This window comes from Ornithorhynchus anatinus, chromosome 11 (genome assembly GCF_004115215.2).
Source record: "Ornithorhynchus anatinus isolate Pmale09 chromosome 11, mOrnAna1.pri.v4, whole genome shotgun sequence".
Taxonomy (NCBI): Eukaryota; Metazoa; Chordata; class Mammalia; order Monotremata; family Ornithorhynchidae; genus Ornithorhynchus; species Ornithorhynchus anatinus.
The window spans coordinates 24,765,361-24,792,656 of record NC_041738.1 but is presented as its reverse complement, the minus strand read 5'-3'; the positions used below and the strand labels follow the sequence as shown (position 1 = coordinate 24,792,656).

The 27,296-nt window shown below is 41.5% G+C and overlaps 1 protein-coding gene across 1 annotated transcript in view; it reads right to left on the bottom strand.

Moving 5' to 3' along the window:
• ITFG1 (integrin alpha FG-GAP repeat containing 1) overlaps positions 1–27,296 on the bottom strand; it is a 235,946-nt gene that overhangs the window by 164,057 nt on the left and 44,593 nt on the right. Inside the window, exons 7-8 of the mRNA XM_029075684.2 lie at positions 8,951–9,012; positions 1,969–2,053 (exon numbers count right to left, since the gene is read on the bottom strand). Of these exons, the coding sequence (XP_028931517.1) occupies positions 1,969–2,053; positions 8,951–9,012 (147 nt within the window). The remainder of the gene's footprint in view (positions 1–1,968; positions 2,054–8,950; positions 9,013–27,296) is intronic.

Here is a 27,296-nt window from a genome sequence, read left to right as displayed (position 1 = left end):
AGGAACAATTATTGAACCATTTTACAGTTGAGGAAACTAAGGCACAGAGAAATGACCAAATGGCAGCGTTAGAACTGGAACTCAGGTCCTTTGACTCCTAGACCTTTGTTCTTTCCACCAGGCCACGCCGCTTCCCACTGCAGAATACTCGGCAAGTTAAGAGATTTTAGCCACAGTAAAGTAATGATATTTGTGGTATTCGTTAAATGTTTACTATGTGCCAAGTGATGGGGAAGGTCAAATACAATCTGACCGAACCCAGGCCCTGCCACTCATGGGACTAACAATCTAAGGGTGGGGAGAACAGGGATTTCATCTCCATTTTAAATGTGAGGAAAATGAAGCACCAAGTAGCAGTATGGTAGGAATGGTATTTGTTAAGCGCTTTACTGTGTGTAGAGCACTTTACCAAGCACTAGGAGCGAATTCACAGGTGGGAATTAAACATGGTAACAAGTTAAGTGACTCATCCAAGGTCACATGAGAGGAAAATGGGAAACCATATGACCTAAGTGGAAAGACCAATGGTGCCTGGGAGTTAGACGATCTCGGTTCTTATCCCAGCTCTGCCACTTGCCTGTTGTGTGACCTTGGGCAAGTCACGCAACTTCTTTGTGTCTCAATTTCATTATCTTTAAAATGGGGATTAAATCTTACTCCCTTCTACTTAGCCTGTGAGACCCATGTGGGAAAGGGTCTTTGTCCAAGCTGATTATCTTCTATCTCAGAGCTTAATACAGTGCCTGGCACCTAGTAAGCACTTAACAAGTATCATTAAAAAAAAAAATGGCAGAGCTATGACAGACCAATAGCATTCTTATAGCAATTCCTATTTGCAAATATTCCTGTACGGATTTAGACAATATAGAGGACAAGTCCAAGTCCCTGTCCTGCTTGGTGCTTGGGAGCATATGATAAAAGCAGAAGACATAATCCTTGCCTTTGAAGTCACAGAAAGGTACACACATATAGGAAATAAACTAAAAAATGGAATGAATCTGGGTTGTATTTGAACAGGTTATTTTACCATTTATTTTTCTGGTCAGTAGCTAACATGTCCAGTTCTTGAGTTTACTAAAGAAAAGTTAGATGTTCACCATGGCTTACTCTATTAAAACTCATAAAAATTACAACTGTGCTGAATTTAAAAAAATTGAAAATGAAAAGCACAAATCTTGCTTTTGTTTGTTAGTTCATTTATTTCCCAAAGGTATCTGACCACAGTACTAAATTATCCTATACCGCCACTGGTAGCACTGCATATTTAAATTCTCACGAGGGGGCTTCCTTGGAATACTGGAGTCATTTTCCAGGATCATGATCCTGGGGTTAGGTCAATGATCAGAAAAGAGACCAAAGGGAATCCTTGGACCCTAGAACCCTGTACTTTCATCTGAGAAGCAGCATGGCCTAGTGGAAAGGGCATGGGCTTGGGAGTCTGAGGACCTGAGTTCTAATCCTGATTTGCCATTTATCTCCTATGTGACCTTGGGTGAGTCACTTCATTTCTTTGTGCCTCAGTTTCCTCCCTTATAAAATGGGGAGTCAATACCTGTTCTCCCTCCTACTTAGGCTTTGAGCCCCTTGTGGGGCAGGGACTGTGTCCGTTCTGATTGTCGAGTAAGCACTTAAAAACCATATTAATATTATTATTATTGGAGCTTAGAGACTATTATAGCTTGCCTCCTGCCAGAGTCTGGGGGTTTGAAGTGATCTCCAGCTCCATCTCACAGTCAGAAAAGGGACGCAGAAAGCCTCTCCTTCCCTCTTTTATACACAAAGACAATTGGGTACATATCACCTTACCCCTCCACATTACTAAATACCGTGTAATCTAAAAATGCACTCATTGTAAAATGATAATATTCTAAAGACTTTATCATTTCACCATGCTGGAATAATGGTAGAGTTGATTTTTTGACAAGGTATGAGAAAAAAAAACTAAGGGAAATGAAAAGATTAACTCACCAAAGTCCGCAAATGCTGACTGTCCAACCACCACCATATCTTTAGGTTTTTGTGTTATGTAACTGGCAGTGGAGAAATTTCCATCCTGTGAAATTTAGAAAACAAACTGTTAGAATGTTATAAAATGTCCACAAAAATAGGAAAAAAGCAACTGAATTGAGAAAACAGCCATGTAAAACTGTGGAAACATGGATCCAAGAACCTCGACTGAGACTTCGTTAGAATGTTTCATCTTTTAAATGATATATGAGAAAACCAATCAGTCCTTTCACATCTTTTTTTCTAGTTTTGTTTCTTTGTTTTATTCCCTTCTTTGCAAGCAGAACTCTCTGGGATTTTGACAAACCTCAAATATACACCTTTACAGCAAGCTAGGAAGTAAGACTCTAACTTCTGCCTGGAGATGTATTTTATAGCTATTTGATGTATTGTAAGATAAGTGCAATATAGAGGCTACAAAAACTGTAGTCACAGCTGCTAAGCAGAGAATATACATACTATATTCAAACTCACCAGGAAAAGGACACTAAATCAAACCTGCCGTTTCAGACCTTCTTAAATAAAGTAATACTATGCAATATTTATCTCTGAAAGCAGGAACACTAAAGAGATCCTTTGATCATAGCTTTGCCCTACAACTTCAGACTTTTTCTACATGGAAGGAACCATCTAAATGAAGTTTTTTACCCAGTTTATTTTTATTATCAATGATATCTCAATTTATTCATTTATTCACTCCACTTCTTATCCAGCACATACTCCAAGCTTTTTTTTTTCCAACTCCACCCCTATACGGTGGGTGGTTGGCTTCTAAGTCACTTTCTTGCAGAATCAATTCTGACCCTCCTGCAGCATGTCATTATTTAAAACGACAGCTTGGAGAGCAAAACTTACAAGCCAAGAAAAAGCGTTAAGGATTTGCCTTTGACCGGATAACAGAGCGGCAGCATGGCACAGTGGACAGAATATGGCCCTGGGGGTCAGAAGGTCGTTGGTTCTAATTTGACTCCGCCACTTGTCTACTATGTGACCTTGGGCAAGTCGTTTTATTTCTCCGTACCTCAGTTACCTCATCTGTAAAATGGGGATTGAGAGACTGTGAACCCCCAGTTCACATGGGACAGCGACTGGGTCCAACGCGCTTTGCTTGTATCCACCCTAGTGCCTGGAATGTAGTTAGTGCTTAGCAATACCATAATTATATTATTATTCCAAGTGCTCAAATAGGGCTGAATACAGATGCAGAAACCAACTCACTCACATTCTCCTCACTTCCAGTATCTAATAACTTTGATGTACTTTCACTGACGGCTTTTCTACAGCCTTCTCATCAGTGAAACATTTCACTTAAACTCAAGTGTACTCTGAAAGGACTTCCCCTCTTGCCAATGAAAATGATCTCTCGGAAAATCCTAACTTTCCAAGCCTATTTCTGCTGAATAAAATGCTTCATTTCTGTCAATTGCCTGCTAACACAAAAACACTTTTTTGAATATAGTTACAAAGGACAAAAAACCCCTAAAAGCTCTCAAATTATACTAAGTTTAATCGGTGGAATTTTACCATTCAAAGCTGTTAGGTGTCATAGACTTGTAGAGCACATATTAAAATAAATACTACCTTTCTATCTTGCACTCATTTCTAAGATTACATTCATGTTATTCAAATCTGAGAATTTGTATTTGTTTGCTATTAATGCATCTAATTCCTTGTAATTCATCAGGCTGAAGAGCGATATGAAGCAACTCTGTTTAAACTTGGGTTTTTATTCTGGTTTGCACAATATGAATCAATGTTGAAATAGAAAAAAGAACATTATTTTCACTGAAATTACAGATAAGACATGATAATAATAATAATAATTGTGGTATTTAAGTGCTTACTATGTGCCAAGCACTGTTCTAGGTGCTGAGGTAGATATAAGGTAGTCGAGTCAGACAGTCCCCATCTCACATGGGGTTTGCAGTCTTAATCCCCATTTTACAGATGAGATAACTGAGGCCCAGAGAAGTTAAGTGAATCTCCCAACATCACACAGCAGACACACAGCGGAACCTGGATTGGAACACATGTCCTCTGATTCCCAGGCCCGGACTCTTTCCATTAGTCAGTCAGTCAGTCATATTTACTGAGCACTTACTGTGTGCAGAGCACTATACTAAGCGCTTGGGAGCATACAATATAACAATATAAAAGACATTCTCTGCTATAAGAAGCTTACATGGAAGACTTTGTTAACACCAGGTCTTAATAAATTCCCAGGTGGAACATTCATTTTGGGCTCCAATTACACAAGTGTTTTTTGACTTTTACCAGTTCAGAACTGGTATCTACCAGGATAAGTTTTCTTTCACTCCCAGCAGGCCCACCGCCAACTCTTCTAAAGTGATACACTAACTACTGAGAGAAAGAAACAAATTAGGTAACTAGCTCCAAATTCCATTCACTGTAAAAACAACTCCTCTCCCTCATTATTTTCATTTTACGCCGTCGGGTCTTCTGCTTTAGATCAGCCTCATGGATAGAGCACAGGCCTGGGAGTCTAATTCTAATCCCAGCTCCTCCACTTGTCTGCAGTGTGACTTTGGGCAAGCCACTACATTGCTCTTTGCTTCAGTTACCTCATCTGCAAAATGGGGATTAATACTGCTACAGGTTCTCATTATATCCTGGCTAGACTACTGTGTCAGCCTTTTCTCTGATCTCCCTTCCTCCTCTCTCGCCCCGCTCCGGTCTATTCTTCACTCCGCTGCCCGGCTCATCTTCCTGCAAAAACGTTATGGGCATGTCACTCCCCTTCTTAAACACCTCCAATGGTTGCCTATCGACCTCCGCTCCAAACAAAAACTCCTCACTCTAGGCTTCAAGGCTCTCCATCACCTTGCCCTTCCTACCTCTCCTCCCTTCTCCCTTTCCACTGCTCTCCGCCCACCTCCTCACCGTCCCTCGCCCTTCCCTACCCGCCCTCCTTCTCCGCTTTCCTGGAACGCCCCTCCCTCCTCACCTCCGTCAATCTAATTTCTCCTCCCCTTCAAAACCCTTACTTAAAGCTCCCTCCTCCAAGAGCCTTCCAGAGGCTGAGCTCCCCTTTTCCTCTGCTCCCTCTAACCCCCCCCTTCACCTCTCCGCAGCTAAACCCTCTTCTCTCCCCTTTCCCTCTCCTCCCACTCTCCCGTCCCACCCCCTCAGCACTGTACTCGTCCGCTCGACTGCATATATCTTCATCACCCTATTTATTTTATTTTGTTTAATGAGATGTACATCACCCTGATTCTATTTATTTGCCATTGTTTTTAAGAGATGCTCTTCCCCTTGACTCTATTTATTGCCATTGTTCTCGTCTGCCTGTCTCCCCCGATTAGACCGTAAGCCCGTCAGAGGGCAGGGACTGTCTTTATCTGCTGCCGATTTGTACATTCCAAGCGCTTAGTAAAGTGCTCTGCACATGGTAAGCGCTCAATAAATATATTGAATGTATGAATGAATAATACTATGAGTCCCAAGTGGGACATGGACTGTGTCCAATCTAATTAGCTTGCATCTACCCCTGTGCTTAGTACAGTGCCTGACACATAGTAAGCGCTTAACAAATACTATTGTTTGTTATAAAAAAGATAGGCATACATCCTGAAAGGAGTAGCTGATTTTTCCTAAATCATATATCAATCAATGGCATTTATTGAGCGCTTACTCTGTACCAAGCACTGTACTTGGCGCTTGGGAGAGCACAATACAACAAAATTAGCAGACAGGTTCCCTACCCACATTGAGCTTACAGTCTAGAGGCCATAATAAGTCTCAACATCCCTCCACTTACTAGAGAGGCACCAGGCTGCTTCAAAGCAGCAGTGGGAAACATTCTATAAGTTCCTGCAGGTTCCACATTCTGATCATTAGGCAGGGAACTACTCTGAAACGGAACTTCGTCTAGCCACAAGCCACCCTCCAAACCACATCTGGGGGGAGGGTAGCCAGCAAGCATAACCAGATATTCTCAGTGGGCACCAGGAGCCATAACAGACCCATAACGGACCCACTCCAACAATCTTCTCTGTAACGACTGAACCTGTGCCCGCCACCTGAAGACCTAGTAGCTGTAGAATCACCTGGAACCAGGGAAGAATGTGGAAATGAGTTGGAGGAGGCCCTTCCTCCTCTTCGTGCTGGGAAAACACATTTCCTAGCATGGTGTGGGTGGATCGATACTCAAACTTTTCTGTCCCATTTTACTTTTCTAAATGAGGAGTAGTCGAAGGGTCGAATCATTCATTTTATAATTGCTTTAGAAGCACTGATGTCCAATAAAAAGGGTGGGAAAATAAACGGTGTCAAGACCCTTCTAGCAACAATACAACCATGCAATTTTATCACAATATATGTAGCAGGAAACTCAAAATAGAGCTTATCAGAGCTCGAAAGATACACTCAATCTACTGGTCAACGTAAAGTAAAAAACTAAAATCGACTTGAATTATGGTATTCTAATGTCTAATTAGCAAATACAGCTGTGTGAGGTAGAGAGATATTGATAAACACTTAAGTGAAGTAGCACAAACTTGCAAAGGCAGATTCATTTGACTAATGAACAAAGCCAATATCTGTGTAGTCCTGACAACCTCATGTATTTCCCGTATAACGAAAAAGGGACCCTACTGGGCTAGCAGAAACTCCCACCCCGTTGTCATCCTTCAGGTGAAATGGCTACGATCACTTAGATATAGCATTTATTAAGTGCATACTGTGTGCCAAGCACTGTACCGAGAGAAGCAGTGTGGCCTAATGGACAGAACATGGGCTTGGGAGTCAGAAGGACCTGGGTTCTAATGCTAACTCCGCCACTTGTCTGCTGTGTGACCTTGGGCATGTCACTTCACTTGTCTGTGCGTCAGCTCCCTCATCTGCAAAATGGGGATTAAGACTCTGAGCCCCACGTGGGACATGGACTGTGTCCAACCTGATTGCCTTGTGTCCACCCCAGTGCTCAGAACAGCGCCTGGCACATCGAAAGCACTTAACAAATACCATAAACAAAACAACAAAGAAAACAGTGAAGTAGATATCAACATAATGGATCAAGCCAAGATCAAGCCCAACAGGGAGCTCACAGTCTAGGTGGTTGCATTCAGACAGGGACACTGGCAACAACAAGCAGTAACAGAGACAAACAACAATAACCAGGAAGAAAGCCAAGCCAAGACAACTACATCATGACAAGACAAAGGGTGGATTTTTGGAGGTGGGAGTCCTCAGACACCCCACTGGTCCAGGTAGCAATCTTTAGTTGTGATAATAATATTACTAATAACAATAATTATGGTGTTCATTAAGCGCTTTCTATGTGCCACGTACTGTACTAAGCACAGGGCAAAGCAACAAGCAAATCGGGACGGATCCAGTCCCCCTCCCACATGGGGCTCATAGATGAGGGAACTAATCCACTCTAGTCTATACTTTTTTCGCTGCCCGGATCATTTTTCTACAAAACCATTCAGGACATTTTTTCCCACTCCTCAAAAACTCCAGTGGTTGCCCCTCCACCTCCACATCAAACAAAGCCTCCTCACACTCAATCGCCTTACCCTCTCCTACTTCTCACTAGTCTGCTATTATAATCCAACCCGCACACTTGGCTCCTCTAATGCCCACCTACTGACTGTACCTCGATCTCGCTTAACCACATCTTTCACTCTCCCTACCTTCAGTGCCTTATTAACACCAACTTCCCCCACCAAGCCCTCATTTTCTTCTTCTCCCACTCCCTTTTGCATCACCCTTTTATCTTTTATTCACCCTTCCCTCAGGCCCATAGCATTTATGTACATATCCCTAGTTTAGTCTATTCATATTAATGTCTGTTTCGCCTTCTAGACTGTAAGCATTTTGTGGGCAGGGAATGTTTCTACAAACTCTCTTATACTGTACTCTCCCAAGTGCTTAGTTCAGTACTGTGCACACAGAAAGTGCTCCATAAATATGACTGACTGGTTGACTGATTGATTAGTCGGGTTTTTTGCATGTGGGGTCCTGAGGAGTTGTAAGAGGCTTTTCTGGGCACATGTGATAGTCCCTGCCCACCTCGTGCCACGCAGAGTAGAGTCTTCCGGCCCACAGTGTCTAAAGGAAGCTACGGCCGCTGCCCCGGGCTTCCCCATTTTCTAAAAGCGTGAAAGGCTTCATGCTGCCAATTCATCCTCCCCTTGCTGAGCTGTAAAAGGGGCTTCTGGTAGTCTGGATTGGGTGGAGCTGAGTGGTGTCACTCTGGGCTAACAGGCCTCTGGTGTTAAGGAGCAACCCAGATCAACTGGAATTGAAGCATGATTTTTTGAGTTTGACTTACTGAAACACTAAGGATATAAAAGAAGTTCTTCCTCTTTTAGAGCCTGATGACTGGCTTGGACTTAAAAATATTCCCGATTGTGTTAACAAACTGCGACAGTATTTACAGAGCTTCCAGTTGAAGGTTTAGACCCGTAATCAATAGGGAGAAATTATTTAAATCCAATGAATTAAGCAGTTGAGTTTATCCTTTTTTTAAGAATCTGTTGCCCTTCAGTCCCTTACGACTTTTTAGCCACGTTTAAAACCCGACTAAAAATATCTCCGGCTGGAGGCAACAGGGAGAATTTAGTCCTTTAGAAAGCTTTTTCTTCATAAAGCATCACGCTGACAAATTAAATGACGGCAACCTCTTACAACAGCTGACAACACCACGGGAACCCTGTTAACACGTGCATTAGGGCAGAGTGATTGGTTTAATTGGCAGGCAAGCTGAAAACCTACAGAGGAGTTGATGCTGAGTGAATCACTGCCTTCAGAAGTCTTCGGTAGGTGGAATGCAACAGTGCAATTGGAATCTCTTCATGCCCGTTCTATTTATTCTTGAAACCAATATCTTCAGATAATGACTTTATTAACATATCTTATACTGGGTAGCACTGACTGAAAGCTGTGATTTTAACATGCTTAATTTACATCACCTTACCTTATTCTCCCAAATTTCAAACTGAAAATCACCGGAACTTGACAATGTAGTAAGAAACAAATCTGTAGGGGGAAGAAGAGATCAAACTCTAAGTCTTGGATAGTGCAATAGAGTAGAAATATATACATATGCATACATATACACACATCTCTTGTACATTTATTGATCACAAAACCTGAATCACTTAAATTTATTTAAAATTAATTTGAATAAACATGGTTATATGAAGCTTTGATATATTCTTGATAGGATATTGGTCTGAGTGGATCAATTCATGATTGTACAATATTTAATATAATGGCATTTATTGAATCTGATGCACTGTACTAAATACTTAAGAAATACAACAGAAGTACAAAACATATTTCCTGCCTACAAATACAGTATGCTGGTATAGTATATAAACAACTAAATCAGATCTATTTAATTTTGTCCCAAGATAAACATTTGACAGTTAAAAAAATTAATGTTAGTAATGCACTGGCAAATAACATAATCAATGTGGCCACTTTAAATTTGTCTAATTTTATCAGAAAGTAATAGTAATAATGAGATAATTCTAATAATATCATAATAATTCTGGTATTTGTTAAGTACTTACTGTGTACCAGGCCCCGTACTAAGCGCTGGGGTGGATACAAGCAAATCGGGTTGGACACAGTCCCAGTCTCACTTGGGGCTCACAGTTTCAATCCCCACTTTATGGATGAGATAACTGAGGCCCAGAGAAGTGAAGTGATTTGCCCAGAGTCACACAGCAGACAAGTGGTGGAACTGGGATTAGAACCCATGACCTCCTGATGCCTAGGTCTGTGCTCTATCCACTACGCCATGCTGCTTTGAAGATGGGGAGAATTTAGGACTGGCAGATTCGAAAGAGGAGGGAGATCCAGACAGGAGGACGGTTATGGAATATGGGTCAGAGTTAGGAGAGATGAGAATAAGACATGGTGGGTGGGCTACCTCCACATGGGCAAAGAAGGAGAAATCTGATACAGTGCCTTGAAACCAAGGGTCAGGGATTTTTGCTTGATGTAGGAAGGAATGAGTAACTGATGAAAGGTTTTGAGCGGTGGAGGGACAGGTGTAGAATGATAATTTATAGAATAATTATCTGTGCAGCAGAATGAAGTAGGGGGTTTAGGGGGGAAGAGACTGGAGTCTGATGAAGTGGTAAGCTGCCTGTGAAAGTAAATGTAAATGGAGAAGAAAAAGAGGCCTGGAAAAGAACTTTGAGGAATGCCAATTAGAGAGTGAGAAAAAGAAGAATGGATGGTGAAAGACAAGTGATAAGAGGAGAATCTAATAGACAACTGTCCATATGCCCAAGTACCTTCAAGGAGAAGGAAGTGGTAAAGACACCTGGCAGGTCACAGAAGAATAGGATAGATGACTATTCATAAACAATAACATAATTTATTGATATTACTAATCAAGATGCTCCTTGCAGTTTTTTCTGCTCAAATCCATTTTTCTCTTTTTCACTGAAAACTCTGAATTGAATGACTTTGATTTGGCAAGTGAAGTCATTGGAGACTCTGGAGGGATCCATCCCAGGGTAGTGAAGGGATGTGTTGGCATTTGTTAAGTGGTTAGTAAGTTCCAGGCATCGTACTAAGCACTGGAGGGAGTGGTGTTGGTGGGGGTGGGGGAGAAATACAAGCAAATCAGGTTTGACAGACACAGTCCCTGTCCCACATGTGGCTCACAGTCTTAATCCCCATTTTACAGATGAGATAACTAAGGCACAGAGAAGTGAGGTGACTTGCCCAGGGTCACACAGCAAATGAGTGGTGGGGCCGGAAATAGAATCCATGACCATCTGACTCCCAAGTCTGTTCTCTATCCACTAGGCCACACTGAGGCTAGAAACTGGACTGGGGAGGTGAAGAAGGGGGTGGAGGTAGGAGTTCATTCAGCTCATTCGAGGAGCTTGGATGAGGAATGTGAGAAGAGAGAAGGAGTGACAGCTGGAGGATGCAGTGGCATCCACAGGAGGTTTTTTGAGTGTAAGGAAGATGGGATCATGTTTTAAGACAAAGAGGTGTCATCACAGAGTGTGTGTGTTGAAGATGGTGGCAGAAGGTCCAAAGCTGAGGTAGTGTCAAACCTTCCTCTGGGCTGGGAGGCCTGGAAATAGTACAGAAGACACATTTGGCAGCTCCAGCGGTTTCATCACAGTTCTCTGGGAGCCTTTAATGGCAGGACATGATTTCCAAAAATGAAATTTTAAGAGGTAAGATTTGGGGGGAAAAAATGCTCTGGAGTCAGCAGTAGACAACCCCCTTTTTGGCAGGAAGTGTGTATTGGGCAGAAGGGGTGGTCCTCAGAGTGGGTTGCCTTGGTAAGTGCCCGAAGGTAGATCTGGAGCTAATGTACTATTTACTAAAAAGGGTAAAGTGATCCTGGCTGGAGGGAATCATATGTGAATGTGCTTGACTGCTTTTTGATCATTTTAATAATTCTAACTCTGAGTTTAACTTATATTCTTACCATAGAATATGTAGTAGCTGATGATCAAGATGGGTTTCACTTTGTGGGGGGGGGGGGAAGGCCTGTATAGAGTCAGCTGAACACTAGTTTGGGAGTCAAGACACTTTTTAAAATGGCTTTTTTTAATGGCATTTGCTAAGCGCTTACTTTGTGCCGGGGATTATATTAAGTGTCGAGGTAGATACAAGCAAATCAAGTGGGATACGGTGCAAGACCCAAATGGGGCTCAGAGTCTTAATCCCCATTTTACAGATGAGGTAATTGAGGCATTTAACTGAGAAGTTAAGTGACTTGGCCAAGATTGCATAGCAGACAAGTGGAGGAGTCAGAATTAGAACCCAGGTCCTCTGACTTTCAGGCCCATACTCCTCCTGCAAGGCCACGAAGCTTCTTTGGTTTTTCAGTTCAGTTCCCCAAGACCTTGAATGCTTTAGAGGTCTGGCATTATTTAAGCCCAAGCTGCATTTTTTTTAATTAAAATCATAGATTTCAATGAAAAAGAGATGTGGATTTGAGTAGAAAAGACTGAAAGGAACATCTGGTTTGGTAATATAAATACACTCTATGGATTCCTTCAAGCAGTATACTTCATAATTTTAAAATCATTACTTCTATTTTTTCTACCAACCCCAATCTTTATCTGAAATCAATCTAAATTATATTAATGTATCTTCAGAGTCAGATGGAAGAAAAGTTGCTCTCTCCCTCTTACCAATTTCCCTTTTCTTCCTATCCTACAATTCTTCCTCCTTTTCTCTATATTATTTCATGTCTGTCGCCTCTGTTAGATTGTAAATGTCTTCTGGTCAAGGATTGTGGCTTCTATCGGACAACGACTTAGTACAGAGCTCAGTAAATACTACTGATTGATAACGCTCACCGTACCTGAAAGGATAGTGCCTCTTTTTTTCCTCCCAAACCAGTGTGTCTACAATCAATCATTTGTACTCATCGAGTGCTTATGTGTGCAGCGCACTGTATTGTACTGAATGCTTGGGAGAACACAATACAACAGAGTTGTTGGCATGCTTCCTGCCCACGCCGAGTTTAGGCTATATTAAAAACTTTAAACGTTCATATGAAATGGAAAATATTTTATAAGCTACTGACCTCTTCAAATTTTGTGATCTCTAAGACAGTTATGTTTCCAGTGTGTTTTTTGTGGAAAAATTAGAACTTTAAAAATAATACTTTGCAAAACAACAGCACAGTTAACAGTTGAAATCAATAAGTAGTCTAATAAAGTCAGGGGTGAGTGAATAGAAAAATCAGCCTGGTAGCTTATTTACTATAGTGTTACACTCATTATCCATTCCTCTTTGCTTCCGATAGAAATTCCCGGCCATTGGCTTTATGGTACTCAATGGGCTTAACGTCACTCACTTTCCACTATATCCCAGCTCCCAAGCTTCGTTCCTCTCAAGCCAACCTATTAAAACTCCTCCCTCTTGCTGCAACCTCTTGATCATACCCTCCCTTCTAACTGGAACTCCTGCTCCCTTCACATCTGGCAGACCACTGCTCTCTCCACCTTTCAAGTTCCTTCTGAAATAACATTGTCACTAGAAGACCTGCCCTGATCTCTCATATTTCCATCTTTTTCATCGCCTTTCTGTCACTTAAGCACTTTCACAATTGTTGAAAGTGAAATTGTTGAAAGTGAAAGTGAAATTAAGTGCTTGGATACTCACAATTCTCCATCTGCTACTGCACTTATGTACATATCTTGAATCCAATTGCTTCCTCCTACCCGTAATTAATTTTAATATCTAAATTCCTTGCTAAATTGCAAGCTCCTTAAGGGCAGGGATCGTGCCTTAACTATCACATTTCTTCCAGGATGCCTTCCCTGATTAGTCCCTCATCTCTCCACACAACCTCTCCCCTATTAATATCAGGAATTCGGCGTCAATCAATCTCTTCGATACTCTACCCCCACCCAACTTCTGGTAGCACTTATGTTCATATTTTCAACTCTGTTCTTTTCTCCAACTTGTAATTTATTTTAATGTTTGTCTCCCCCGCTAAACCCTAAACTCCTTGAGGGCTGGGATCATCTCTGCCTACTCTACTGTACTCTCCCAAGAGCTAAATACAGTGCTCAGTAAATGTGAAATACATGCCAGTGATTGGTTTTATTTTTTAAAATGGTATTTGTTAAGTGCTTACTATGTGCCAGGCACTATACTAAGCGCTTGGGTAGAAACAAACTACTCAGGTTGGACTCAGTTCCTGTCACACATGGGGCTCACAGTCTTAATCCCCATTTTACCAATGAGGTAACTGTGGCCTCGAGAAGTTAAGAGACTTGCCCAAGGTCACACAGCAGAGGAGTGGCAGAGCCGGCGTTAGAAGCCATAGCCTTTGCCCATACCCTAGGCCATATTGCTTCTCTGAGCTACTGAACTCTCCCAAGACCTCAGTACAGTGCTCTGCAGAGAGTAAGGACTCAGTAAATACTATCGATTGACTGACTGATTGGATAGCACCATTGTGGAAAATTTTATTTAGTGCATGTTAGGTTTTTAAATGATTATCTGACTCACTGGAATATTAAGAGTACATTACTCTTTATGATTTTTAAATGAAAATTAATCAAGGGTGATGAACAAATATGTGAAAGCCAGATCTGGTTTAAAATTTCTTTCTTTCATCAACGGTATTTACTGAATTTCCGTACAATTATTTTGGGAATTTGGGTTGGGGGGGTCATGGGTTCTAATTCTGGCTCTGCCACTTGTTTGCTGTGTGGCCTCGGGCAAGTCACTTCACTTTTCTGTGCCTCATTTAGCTCATCTATAAAATGGGGATTGAGACGATGAGCCCCACGTGGGAGAGGGACTGTGTCCAACCTAATTTGCTGGTATCCACCCCAGCAAATACAGTGCTTGGCACAAAGTAAGCGCTTAAAAAATACAATTGGTATTGCTATTATATCGACTGTCGAAAGGTCAGAGATGACTCCCAGCATTGATGGGCCAGTCCACGACCGGAGGCACTGGGCCAACTTCTGCGGCTTTTTGGTCGGTGCTGGTGCCCTGTGCGGAGGGCAGCCCTGCATATTGTAGGGTGGTCAGTCCCTCAGGTCCCTCAACCCGAGGTCCTGGGTGGTGATTTTACATGCCTCACTCCCCTCTCCCTGCCTCAAGAGTCAATTTAGTTTCACGAAGATCCATATATAGCTCCTGCGTCACTTTGAACTTAATATAAGCTGCAGAAGGTGGCCCAAGGCCTCTGGGCGTGGACTGGCCCATCGATGCTTAGAGTCATTTCTAACCTTTCGAGCTCTTTATCTTCCCTCCCAAACCCTGTCCTCTCCCTGACTTTCCCATCACTGTAGACGGCACCACCATCCTTCTCGTCCCACAAACCCGTAACCTTAGCGATATCCTTGACTCCTTTCTTTCATTCAAACCCACTTATTCAATCCATCAGCAAATCCTGTCGGTCCCACCTTCACAACATGGCTAAAATCCACTCTTTCCTCCCCATCCAAACTGCTACCGCGATATACGGTCACTCATCCTATTCCGCCTAGGTTACTACATCAGCCTCCTTGCTGACCTCCCAGCTTCCTGTTTCTCCCCAACTCCAGTTCAGACTTCACTCCACGGCCTGGATCATCTTTCTACAAAAACATTCAGGACATGTCACTCCCCTCCTCAAAGATCTCCAGTGGTTGCCCATCTACCTCTGCATCAATCAAAAACTCCTCACCATTGGCTTTAAAGCAGTCCATCACCTTGCCCCCTCCCGCCTCACCTTGCTTATCTCCTTCTACAATCCAGCCTGCACACTTCACTCCTCTATGCTCACCTTCTCACCGTGCCTCATTCTCACCCATCTCGCCAGCAACCCCTGGTCCATGTCCTGCCTCTGGCCTGGAACGCCCTCCCTCCTCAATCCGCCAGTTACTCTCCCGCCCCGTTCAAAGCCTTATTGACGGCACATCTCCTCCAAGAGGCCTTCCCAGACTAAGCCCTACTTTTCCTCATCCCCCACTCCCTTCTGCATCGCCCTGATTTTGCTCCTTTTGCTCTTCCCCCTTCCCAACCCGACAGCACTGCATATATACGGATGTGTATATATCTGTAATTTTATTTATTTGTACTTATGTCTGCCTCCCTCCCTCTAGACTATGAGCTCATTGTGGGCAGGGAATGTCACTATTTATCGTTGTATTTTACTTTCCCAAAGTGCTTAGTACAGTGATCTACACACAGTAAGAACTTAATAAATATGACTCAATGAATGCATATGGCAGATCCCGTCCTAGATTCTGCTGCTTCGACTGAGTGAAAATTCAGACCTCATGAAGATTTTTATTCTCCAGAAGCCATACACACATATTCAGATAAGTGCACAAAACAGTAATGGCTTATGCTTCAATTATCTCTATGTATAGCAAGCAAAGATTAAGCTATCACATTTTAATCTTTGCCAAATGCAGTACAGCACTTGGTTCAAACGATGAACTCACTGGTTAAAGACTTCAAGAAAGTTACTTCCTTTTTTTAAAAAAATGATATCCCCTAAATATCAGAACATATAAATGCAAAGCTGTGGACAGTGTCAACCAGCACTATTATACAGGTCTCATCAAATAGTGGTGGGAGAGGAAATGCCTCCAGTCTTGGAGGCAGAGGGGCCAGAGAAAAACCTGGCCGAGGGAACCTTAGCCCTCTGCTGAAGTGGGAAGAGGCTAAACTGAGGGGAATAGGAGAGACTGGAAGAGCCTCCTCTTCTCTGGGTTTCTCCATAGCTGCAGATTCCACTCTTTCCCCAAGTTCCCCTGAGACTTCCCTCTCCTTGACCCATTCATTGGCTGCTCTAGACTGTAAACTCACTGCAGGCAGGGAATGTGTCCTTTTATTGTTATACTGTAGGCTCTCAAGTGCTTAGAACAATGCTTTGAGCATAGTAAACGCTCATTAAATACTATTGAATGAATGCTGCTTAGGTCAAGATGGTGACAGGTCAGACTTTTAATTCATTCAATAGTATTTATTGAGCGCTTACTATATGCAGAGCACTGAAGTAAGCACTTGGAATGTACAAATTGGTAACAGATAGAGACAGTCCCTGCCCTTTGATGGACTTACAGTCCAATCGGGGGGAGAAAGGTAGACAAGAACAATGGCAATAAACAGAATAAAGGGGAAGAACATCTCATTAAAACAATAGCAAATAAATAGAATCAGGGTGATGTACATCTCATTAACAAAATAGGGTGATGAAGATATAAACAGTTGAGCGGACAAGTACAGTGCTGAGGGGATGGGATGGGAGAGGGGGAGGAGAGGGAAAGGGGGGAGAAGAGGGTTTAGCTGCGGAGAGGTGTAGGGGGGGTAGAGGGAGCAGAGGGAAAAGGGGAGCTCAGTCTGGGAAGGCCTCTTGGAGGACGTGAGCCTTAAGTAGGGTTTTGAAGAGGGGAAGAGAATTGGTTTGGCGGAGGTGAGGAGGGAGGGCGTTCCAGGACTGCGGGAGGACGTGCCCCAGGGGTCAACGGCGGGATAGGCAAGAACGGGGGACCGTGAGGAAGTGGGTGGGAGAAGAGCGGAGGGTGCGGGGTGGGCAGTAGAAAGCGAGAAGGGAGGAGAGGTAGGAGGGGGCAAGGTGATGGAGAGCCTTGAAGCCTAGAGTGAGAAGTTTTTGTTTGGTGCGGAGGTCAATAGGCAACCACTGGAGGTTTTTAAGAAGGGGAGTGACATGCCCAGAGCGTTTCTGCAGGAAGATGAGCCAGGCAGCGGAGTGAAGAATAGACTGGAGCGGGGCGAGAGAGGGGGAAGGGAGGTCAGAGAGAAGGCTGACACAGTAGTCTAGCTGGGATATAACGAGAGCCAGTAGCAGTAAGGTAGCCGTTTGGGTGGAGAGGAAAGGGCGGATCTTGGTGATATTGTAAAGGTGAAACCTGCAGGTCTCGGTAACGGATCGGATGTGTGAGGTGAAAGAGAGAGCCGAGTCAAAGATGATACCGAGGTTGCGGGCCTGAGAGCCGGGAAGGATGGTCGTACCATCCATGGTGAAAGGGAAGCCAGGGAGAGGACCGGGCTTGGGAGAGAGGATGAGGAGCTCAGTTTTGGTCATGTTGAGGTTTAGGTGGCGGGCCGACATCCAGGTGGAGAGGTCCAGGAGGCAGGAGGAGATACGAGCCTGAAGAGAGGGGGAGAGGACAGGGGCAGAGATGTAGGTCTGTGTGTCATCTGCATAGAGATGATAGTCGAAGCCGTGAGAGCGGATGAGTTCACCGAGGGAGTGAGTGTAAATGGAGAACAGAAGAGGGCCAAGAACTGACTCTTGAGGAACTCCAACAGTTAGAGGATGGGAGGGGGAGGAGGCGCCAGCGAAGGAGACCGAGAATGACCGGCCAGAGAGGTAAGAGGAGAACCGGGAGAGGACGGAGTCCGTGAAGCCAAGGTGAGATAAGGTATGGAGGAGGAGGGGATGGTCGACAGTGTCAAAGGCAGCAGAGAGGTCAAGGAGGATTAGAATGGAGTAGGAGCCATTGGATTTGGCAAGAAGGAGGTCAGGGGTGACCTTAGAGAGAGCAGTCTCAGTAGAGCGGAGGGGACAGAAGCCAGATTGGAGGGAGTCCAGGAGAGAATGGGAGTTAAGGAATTCTAAGCAGCAAAGAATTTGAATTCTAAGACAAATTCTAATTTGTCCAAATTAAAGCCATCCATTAGATAAAAATACAAGAGAAGGTGGAAATGAGACCAGCTTTTCAAAATGTATCAGTTTTAAAATGCCTAAACTATTTTTCTGAGATCACATTTACACTTACTTATAAGCTAAAACTGGGATTTCTCCAGTTAGGTCTTTTCAGTTCTCAATGACAACTCCAATAGAAAAGTTTTCCAGAGGGGAGTGTTCTGATTTTGAGTGAGCAGCCAGGGAGAATTTTAAAGAGCCTAAAGTGGCAGCAAGTCATAGATTCCCCAGGGAAAAAGCCTATTCGTTGGGTGGCGTGATTATCAAAATTTCCATAGGAGGAAATTGGTGGGTTTTTTTTAAGAATTTTTGTTGATTTTAATATTTTTTGAGTTTTCACAGCTTATTAGAGCAGCATCATTTCCTGGTGATTTCCACACTTCTGCGTTAGGGATTTTACTGCATTTTAGCTTCAGGGTTTTTGTTTCTTTTGGAATGTGCTACAATTTTCATGAAACCTTAATATGAGATTTTATGAACAGGACCTTAATTTTAAACTTTTCCCACAGGTCTAAACCAACTGAGTACAAGGTCAAAATGTTATTAAAGCCATCATCACCATCATCAACAACATTGAGTACCTCCTTTGAGGAGGACACTGCACAAGATGTTTGGAAAAACACAGTATCAGTCAAAAACATGGTGCAATGCGACAAATTAACACACTAAGAGAGTAGGAGTGAAGATACAAATGATAAAAACAAAAGTGAGTTTACTGAATAAAATAATAATCTGATGTTTCCCTAAATTCCAAGAGGATTGATGAGGTGACATGGTCAGGAAAACAGGATTTAATCTGGGAATATTTTTTGGAGATGACAATTATTTTGGAATGCTTCTAAGCTGGAGAGAGATGGAGTTTCGAGGATATCTGAGGGAAGGGAGCTTCAGAGAGGGGAAGGTCTGAGCAGTGGGGTCAGAGACAGGAGAATTGTGAATGTGCAAAAATTGGTAGGTAATTCATGGGACAACTAATTTTTGCTTAAATAATTCAGACAATTACTCAATTACCTATTGGCTAAAGGAGAACTAACCAATCTCTACCCAGATCCGGGTAAGGAAAGTCAGCCAAAAATGCTATTCTTTGTGCCTTGGTTTAATACAGGTGTAGGAGAAAGGTGGCATATAATAATAATAATGATGATGATGATGGCATTTGTTAAATGCTTAATATGTGCTAAGCAGTGGGGTAGATACAAGGTAATCAGGTTGTCCCATGTGGGGCTCACAGACTTCATCCCCATTTTACAAATGAGGTAAGTGAGACACAGAAAAGTTCAGTGACTTACCCAAAGTCACACAGCTGACAACTGGCACAGGTGGGATTAGAACCCATGACCTCTGACTCCCAAGACCATGATCTTTCTATTAAGCCATGCTGCTTCTCAGGGCTGGGCATTTTCCAGTTCTGTACTTTCCATTTCTAAGAAAGGGGTGTCTGAGTCCCCTAAATATCATTATAATGTTTCTAGCAGTCTGAGTTTTCTGTTCCCATTTTTCAATCTACAAACAAATAAAGAAACACAACCAAACTGCTTGGAAAGTACACTTGTGGGATCAAGTGGGAGGCATATGGGACTGTTTATATATATGCACACACATCTACGTATACAAAATATGTATATATATATATATATATATAAAATTGAAGGCTCTCAAATTTCAGCTTACACGTCTAAAACATGCACACAAATTCTGCCAGGAACATAGTTAGCTGATGGATTCCATTAACATTGTTAAACACCCACTTCTCATTTATTGGAAGAAGATAATTCAACACATCAAGTCTAGGTGCCTAGAGACAGCTGAAAACAACTTTAGTAAACCAAAAGCCTCATCTACACAGGCAGATATTACTGCAACAAGCAAAAAGCTAGATCATTTTTAGATTTTTGTGTGTGAACATGGAAAATCTTAGCCTGGAGCAATAAACCCCAAGTAATTGGTTGTTAGCTACAAACAATGACTGGATCGTTAGTTAATTGCCCTGAAAAGGAATGCCCAAGATATTCATAATTTTATTTTTATGAGGACTACTCCCAATGAAGAATGTTTGTTTTCTAATTACTGCATTTTTAGCATAGGCAACTTATTTTTCTAGTTTAGTGCTGGAAGAGAAATGTAGCCACCGTAATTATGGCAAGTTAATGATCCTGCAAAATTGAACATTATCTTAAATTTCAGCATACATGTGTCTAAAATCTAGATGTATTATATACTCTTCATACATGTATTCCAGTTTGGAGCCTAATAACCTAATGTATTTAGTCAGTAAATGGAACAGAAAAGGATCATTTTCAATCAATCATCTGTTGGAATTTTAATACTTTCATTCCTACAAAGCCTTCTTTTTAAGAATTTTTATACGCTTTAGTGCTTTATGAACAATAATTAACTTCACCATCAGGGAGTCCCTTGGATTTGGTATAGATGGGTAAGACCTCTGAGCTTGAAATCCCAGGCTCCAGGCAGTTCTTTCTTCCTGGTTTTTCCATTTCATACCAGATTCTGCACTTGCATGAATTTAAACCCAGAGGGAACAGGTAGGGTACGTAACTCTTCTGCAATGTATCTGATAGGCTACTTGACCTGTGGCTGAGAGTCAGTTCAAGGGAATCTGGCCTACTGGCTATGTAGAACCATCTGCCTCTAAAAGCCCCTTCCATTTCAAAGGCCTGACCCTCTCTTATCCTTTTCCCCTGAGTTTCTCTGAGACAAAATTTATACATTAAATTCACTAACTCTTAGGCAACCCCTCAAGCTGCCATTGATATTCAGGAATGGATCTGCAATAGCTGAAATGCGGCATGTTAGATTTCTACCCCAAAAATGATGGGTTTTTTTAAGAGTGAAAAATGTATCACTAACTGCTCTGAAGCTAAAGGACATGGAAAAAATGACAATGTTTAGAATTTCTTACACAGTTCTGCCTCATGGCAAAAGAACTGCTTAGATTTTTACCAGTGAAGTTTGGAAATCTCCCATACTGTGGGTTCTTCAGCAAGAAACACTTAAACAATTTATTCTACTCAGACGTTATGCCCTTGAAAACTTTATTGACTGTGCAGTTGAGACTTCATGTTACCGTCAAGGTAGCAATTTCTTTGAAATACATAGAAATCCATTATTTCTTACATCGGTGCATTCCCATTCAGTACACAGCCTACCTCTTGAGGACTATGATGGTGTCATTTACTTCTAGGCTCCCTAGTGCCTAGAATATTGCTCGGCAGCACTTATGCACATATTTTTGTACTTGGTTGCTTTCCCCTCTTTTAATTTATTTTAATACCCATCTACTCTGGTAGATTGTAAACTCCTTGAGGACAAGGAATCTGTTCACTTACCCTACTGTACTCTGGCAAGTGCTTAGCACTCTTCTCTGAACAAAGTAAGCACTCAATAAATGCCACTGACTGGTTGATTGAACTCAAGTCAATGACAGCTAGGCCTTTCTGGGGGGATGGGGAGCAGAGGAGGTGGAAAGGTGAAACCCAAGAATCAGAAAGATCCAACTGAAATGGAGTGACATTTCCCTGCTCCATGATCACTCTGTCCTCATTTTGCCTTGAGGCTTGCTCTTGCAGAAGCAAAGATTGTTGAGAGATGGGGTGAAGGGGAGGAGGAGGGATGGTGGGGTGTCACCATTTCTCGCCCCCCCTTCCCAGTTACACCTCACAGCACAGCTTAGGGGGAGGCTCCCCACGAGCAAGCAAACATACACCCCGCACCCAAGAGGCACCTCTGCTCTACTGAGAATTCTGAGTCCCCACATAATCCTCCAACATCCACACTTAAAACATACACACTTCTCCACTCTTCTATTCACTTTCCTCTTAATGACCTCTCCAAAACAAGAAATCAATAAGGTTCCTGCTGAAGGCACAGAGATGAAGAGCTAAGGGTGAGGGTGGGTGATTAGCATCTATTTGTGTTAATCACTACCGTGATGAGAATGGGGAGGAAGATGAGATTGAAAATATTTTACTGGAACTCCTGGGGATACGCAGGCTGTTTCTTGTCCTGCCCCATTCCCTGAAATTTATTATCAATATTATTAATAATTAGAACCCGCATCCTCTGACTCCCAAGCCCGTGCTCTTTCCACTAAGCCACGCTGCTTCTCTAGGCCATGCTGCTTCCTGTTCAAATCAATCAACGGTATCTACCTAGTGCTTTATTCTGTGTAGAACATTCTACTAAACGCTTGGGAGGTATACACTAAGAGTTGGTGCACATGTTCCCAGACTACCAAGGGTTTATAGTTTAGAGGGGGGTATAGATATTAAAATGGATTACAGATATGTACAGAGCTACAGGGCTGAGGGAAGGGTGACTATTCAGTGGTTGAAGGGTATAGATTCAAGAGGAGGTGACACAAAGGACTGGAGCAAGGTAAATGAGGGTTTAGTTGGGGAAGGTCTCTCGGAGATAGTGTGATTTTTGGTAAGCATGCTTTTGATGATGATGATGATGAAAAAGACTTCTGTTAGATCTTCAGAAACTTTTTAAGGTTATATATTTTGAGACTAAATGAGAAAATTGACACCAAATAATACTTTTATGAGTCTGCATAAGTACCAAACATTTTAAAATCAAACGTACAGAAATATACTTCAAAGAATGATGATAATTTCAGTTAATGTTGACACATCATAAACATTTGGAGTTTAATGCCAGGATAAAAGACACTAGGAGCAAGCCTGGAAATGCAATTCCAACTGAGATTTTAGGGTCATTCTGGACCCTTGGAGTGAAACAGAATTTTGGGGTGGAAGTCTTATAGCAGCCATTTATCATCCCACATCATGGGTCAATGAAGTCTGTGACAGAGCACAGAAAAATGTGAATAGGGGATGCTTTGAAAAATAAACTAATCTAGGAGGGCCCAAAGCGGTAGCTTTGGGGCTTCTCTGCATTCTAATTAATGGGTGGATAAAAATGATTTTAAAGATTTAAAAAAGGCATGACCATGTGACAAACTGAAATAAGCTTGAAAGGCAAGTTTGTTTTTTGAGGATATTGTCTAATATTTTTGGTATGTTTCAAATGTTGGCTGCATAAGAAACAATCTCAAAGAAAAGTAGATGAATACTAAATTAAATCAGTTGATGCCAGTAAACTTAATGCATAAATTACTTTTGTGTTGTGAGGATAATACTTCCTACATAGTGTTGTACAGATATTAGCACAGTCAAAAGCAAGTGGTTAATAATCTTCTTTGATGTATGCCATACTGCCGTTCTAGAACCTAAAATTTAAGGTTGAAATAAGTATTTTTAAAAGTATTTATCTGGAAAGAGAAATTTTAATATCAAATGAGTGGCCACATTAGGAACTATCGAAGTTGTACAAGACCAAATTGGGCATTAAGAGGGGTCATGCTTTTACAATCAGTTCCATCCCAGTAATAAAAAGGATAGGTAGATAATTTATAAAGTGTAAACTTTCCCCGCAATTTTAAATTGACTTCTATTTGACCTTCTTGATCATATCTTTTTTTTTTTTTTTACTCTGCTTGTTGTAAATGCAAAATGCTATTTTAAGTCATGCCTGAGTGTCCCCTTCACTAAGACCAACTTAACCTTTACATTTAAGGTCAAAGGGCTTTACGTGAGAATTGAAACCTTTGGCATTTAAAATTGTAAATCTCAATCAGGCATAAAGCTGAATGTGTCCAAAGAATGGTCTGTCACAGGTAAGAGTTTAAAAAAAAAATTCAAGGTTGTTTCCAAAATTTAAAACCTAATGAAATTCAACAGATACTCTTTTTTTGGTTGTTGTTGTTGTTGGATATCAGGAGTTCCTGGCCAATCAACATGCAGCAGGATTAGGATTTAGGAAGAGGACTGAGGAAGAGCTGGTAGATGAGGGAGGAGTTTAGAGGAGATCGGGAATGGGGCTGGGAAGAGATTTAGTTTACCATGTCCAAATTCCTCTCTAATCCCTTGACCACACCACCGTCTCCAAACCAGCTTCTGCACCACTGCTCTCTGGTTACTTCTGACATGTTCATTTTGCGGCCCCCACTTTGGCACCCAAATTCCAAAAGAAAGAAGCACTGTGGTCCAGTGGGAAGAGCAAGGGTCAGGGAATCAGAAGACCTGGCTTCTAATCCTGGCTCTGTCACTTGTCTGTTGGGTGACCTAGGGCAAGCCACTTCACTTCTTTGTGCCTCAGTCACCTCATCTGGAAAAGGGGGATTAAAACTGTGAGCTCTGTGTGGGACACGGACTGTGTCCAACCTGATTACTTTGTATCTCCCTCAGCATTTAAGTGCAGTGCCCGATGCCTAGAAAGTGCTTAACAAAGACCATTAAATAAAAGATACTAACTAGCTAACAGCTACATGTGATTTATTCTAATGTATTTTACTTTGCTGAATATGGTTATATTAACCTTGTCAAATCCATTTATGAGAAATCTAAATTGATGGAATGATTGCAACACTGCTCTGCCACTTGTCTGCTGTGTGACCTTGGGCAAATCACTTTACTTCCCTGGGCCTCAGTTACCTCATTTGTAAAATGGGGATTGAGACTGTGAGTCCTAAGTGGGACAGGGACTGTGTCCAACCCAATCTGCTTGCATCCACCCCAGTGCTTAGTAGAGTGCCTGGCACATAGTAAGAGCTTGACAAATACAACTATTATTATTATTACCATTATACTTTAAGCTCCTTGTAGGCAGGGATCGTGTCTATCAACTCAATTCTACTGTCCTTTCCCAGGTGCTTAGTACAGTGCTCTGCACACAGTAAGCGCTCAATAAATACGATTTACTGACTAAATCTAATACCTTATGTAATCAATCGATGGTATTTATTGGGCGCTTACTATGTGCAGAGTATTCTCCTAAGCACCTGGGAGGCTAAAGAGATATTTGTATATCTTGATTAATATTTTCACTTATTTTTATAAATGTTAAGAGCAAATGTGTAGTTGAAAAGTTTTAATACATATGAGTGAATGTCGACATTTCTAGGAATTCTGAGATCGAGTTAATCAGCAAATATTTTTCTTTACAAAAGAAGACTGCCAAATTGGCCCTTTCATAATATTTGGGATTGTTTTCAGTGAGTTTCTTTTTAGTGTGATTTTCCAAATTTTAAGAGTAACAATGGCATCATCAATGAAAACTTTCATTGAATACTTCAACAAAGACCACGATAATTATAACAGATTCAAACAAACATTTAGCTATTGTACTGCCCCGATTAAAAAGGGGCCTAAGAAACCTGCAAATTAACCCTCCAGCATAATTTAAAATATACAGCTTTTAATTTAATTTTCTAAATTAGGTTCTTGATTATGTAAATCAACTAGGATTCACCCTTTGGGATTACACTGAAAGCATGTTGATCTTCACACTGAAAACCCCATTTGATATCAGTGTCTTTCTCCCCCTCTAGACTGTAAACTTGCTATGGGCAGGGAATGTTTCTGCTGATTCTGTTGTATTGTACCCTCCCAAGCATTTAGTACAGTACTCTGCACATAGTAAGTGTTCAATAAAAACCAAAAAAACAAAAACTACTGCCCTAAGCAAGGAGAGAAAACCTACCTTCCATCACCAAACTTTACAAGTTGATTATTCTTATGTTTGGCACATCATAAGCTAAATGTTTTTATGGGAGAAACAATGGATGCATTTTGTTCTTCATAGTAATAAACAAAATAAATTCCATTTGGAAGGATGGAACAAAAAGTCAAGTCCAACCTAGCTAAAGGCAAAATTATCAAAAATATCAGTTATCTGCTTGACAGAACTAAAATAATCCTTATATCACATCCACTGGGGAAAAAAAAATGGTTAGCATATTTCAATGTTTGTTTTGCTGTCTGCCTCCCCCTTTTAGACTGTGAGCCCATTACTGGGCAGGGATTGTCTCTGTTGTCGAATTGTACATTCCTAAGCGTTTAGTACAGTGCTCTGCACACAGTAAGTACTCAATAAATATGATTGAATGAATGAATGAACCCAAAGTATTAGTTAGACCCAAATGGAGAAATAGGCCCTAAAATATGTAAAGCTCACTGCCTCACCTGCAATTTCTAATTTATGATCCATTTAAAAATCTGTGGGGTTTCAGCTGCAAAATCTTTCATACTAATAACATGTACAAACTTAGAAGAGCACAAAGTCTAGATTATTAGAGAAAAAAATGCCAACTACTCCAAACTGCCCCTCACCCCTAAGTCATAAAAGCAAATCAAATCCCTGTACAATTCAACCACGATCTCTCCTATTGATTTCCTTCTGCATTTTATTAATTTGAAGCAAGTCCCATTAACTAGAAAATATTTGGGTTCAAGGGACATATATATTCAATTTTGAGACTCTTATAAAACACTTGAGTGGTAAGTATTACTGTCTGAGCAGCAATAGGCCTTCTTTACAAACATTTTTAATTACATTCCTTTTGCTGATAACCTATGAAGTTGCCAAGAGAAACACATTTATGATAGAAGTCTCTATAATACTACTTGCCATTGTTATAGACACATAAAAAACATTGAATAAGCAGGCAGGACTAGGAACAGTTAGTTTAATTTTGTAATACACAAATCAAAGAGCAGCTACTTACATTTTGTATTTCTGTTAATGAAAATGTGGGCTACATCTTATTTCCAAGGTTAGAAGAATTCTAAATTAACTACCGTCGTGGAAGAATAAACTTAATACAGTAAAAGATATGACAATATGCTAGTTCTTCAAGATTTTTTTTTTACTATTCCAAACTTCAGACAAGCAGCATGGCTAAGTGAAAAGAGCCCCGGCTTGGGAGCCAGAGGTCATGGGTTTGAATCCCGGCTCTGCCACTTGTCAGCTGTGTGACTGTGGCCAAGACACTTCACTTTTCTGTGCCTCAGTTCCCTCATCTGTAAAATGGGGATGAAGACTGTGAGCCCCAAGTGGGACAACCTGATCATCCTGTATCTACCCCAGCGCTTAAAACAGTGCTCTGCACATAGTAAGTGCTTAACAAATACCACCATTATTATTCAGACATTTCCTTCTTGATAATATACTGGACAGTTCCTAAGCATCAGGAATAATGTGCACCTAGAGCCACCAGGAATGATATTTCTGAAGCTTTCTGGCATTAGGAAAATAGAATTCTTACCATGAAAAATAGACA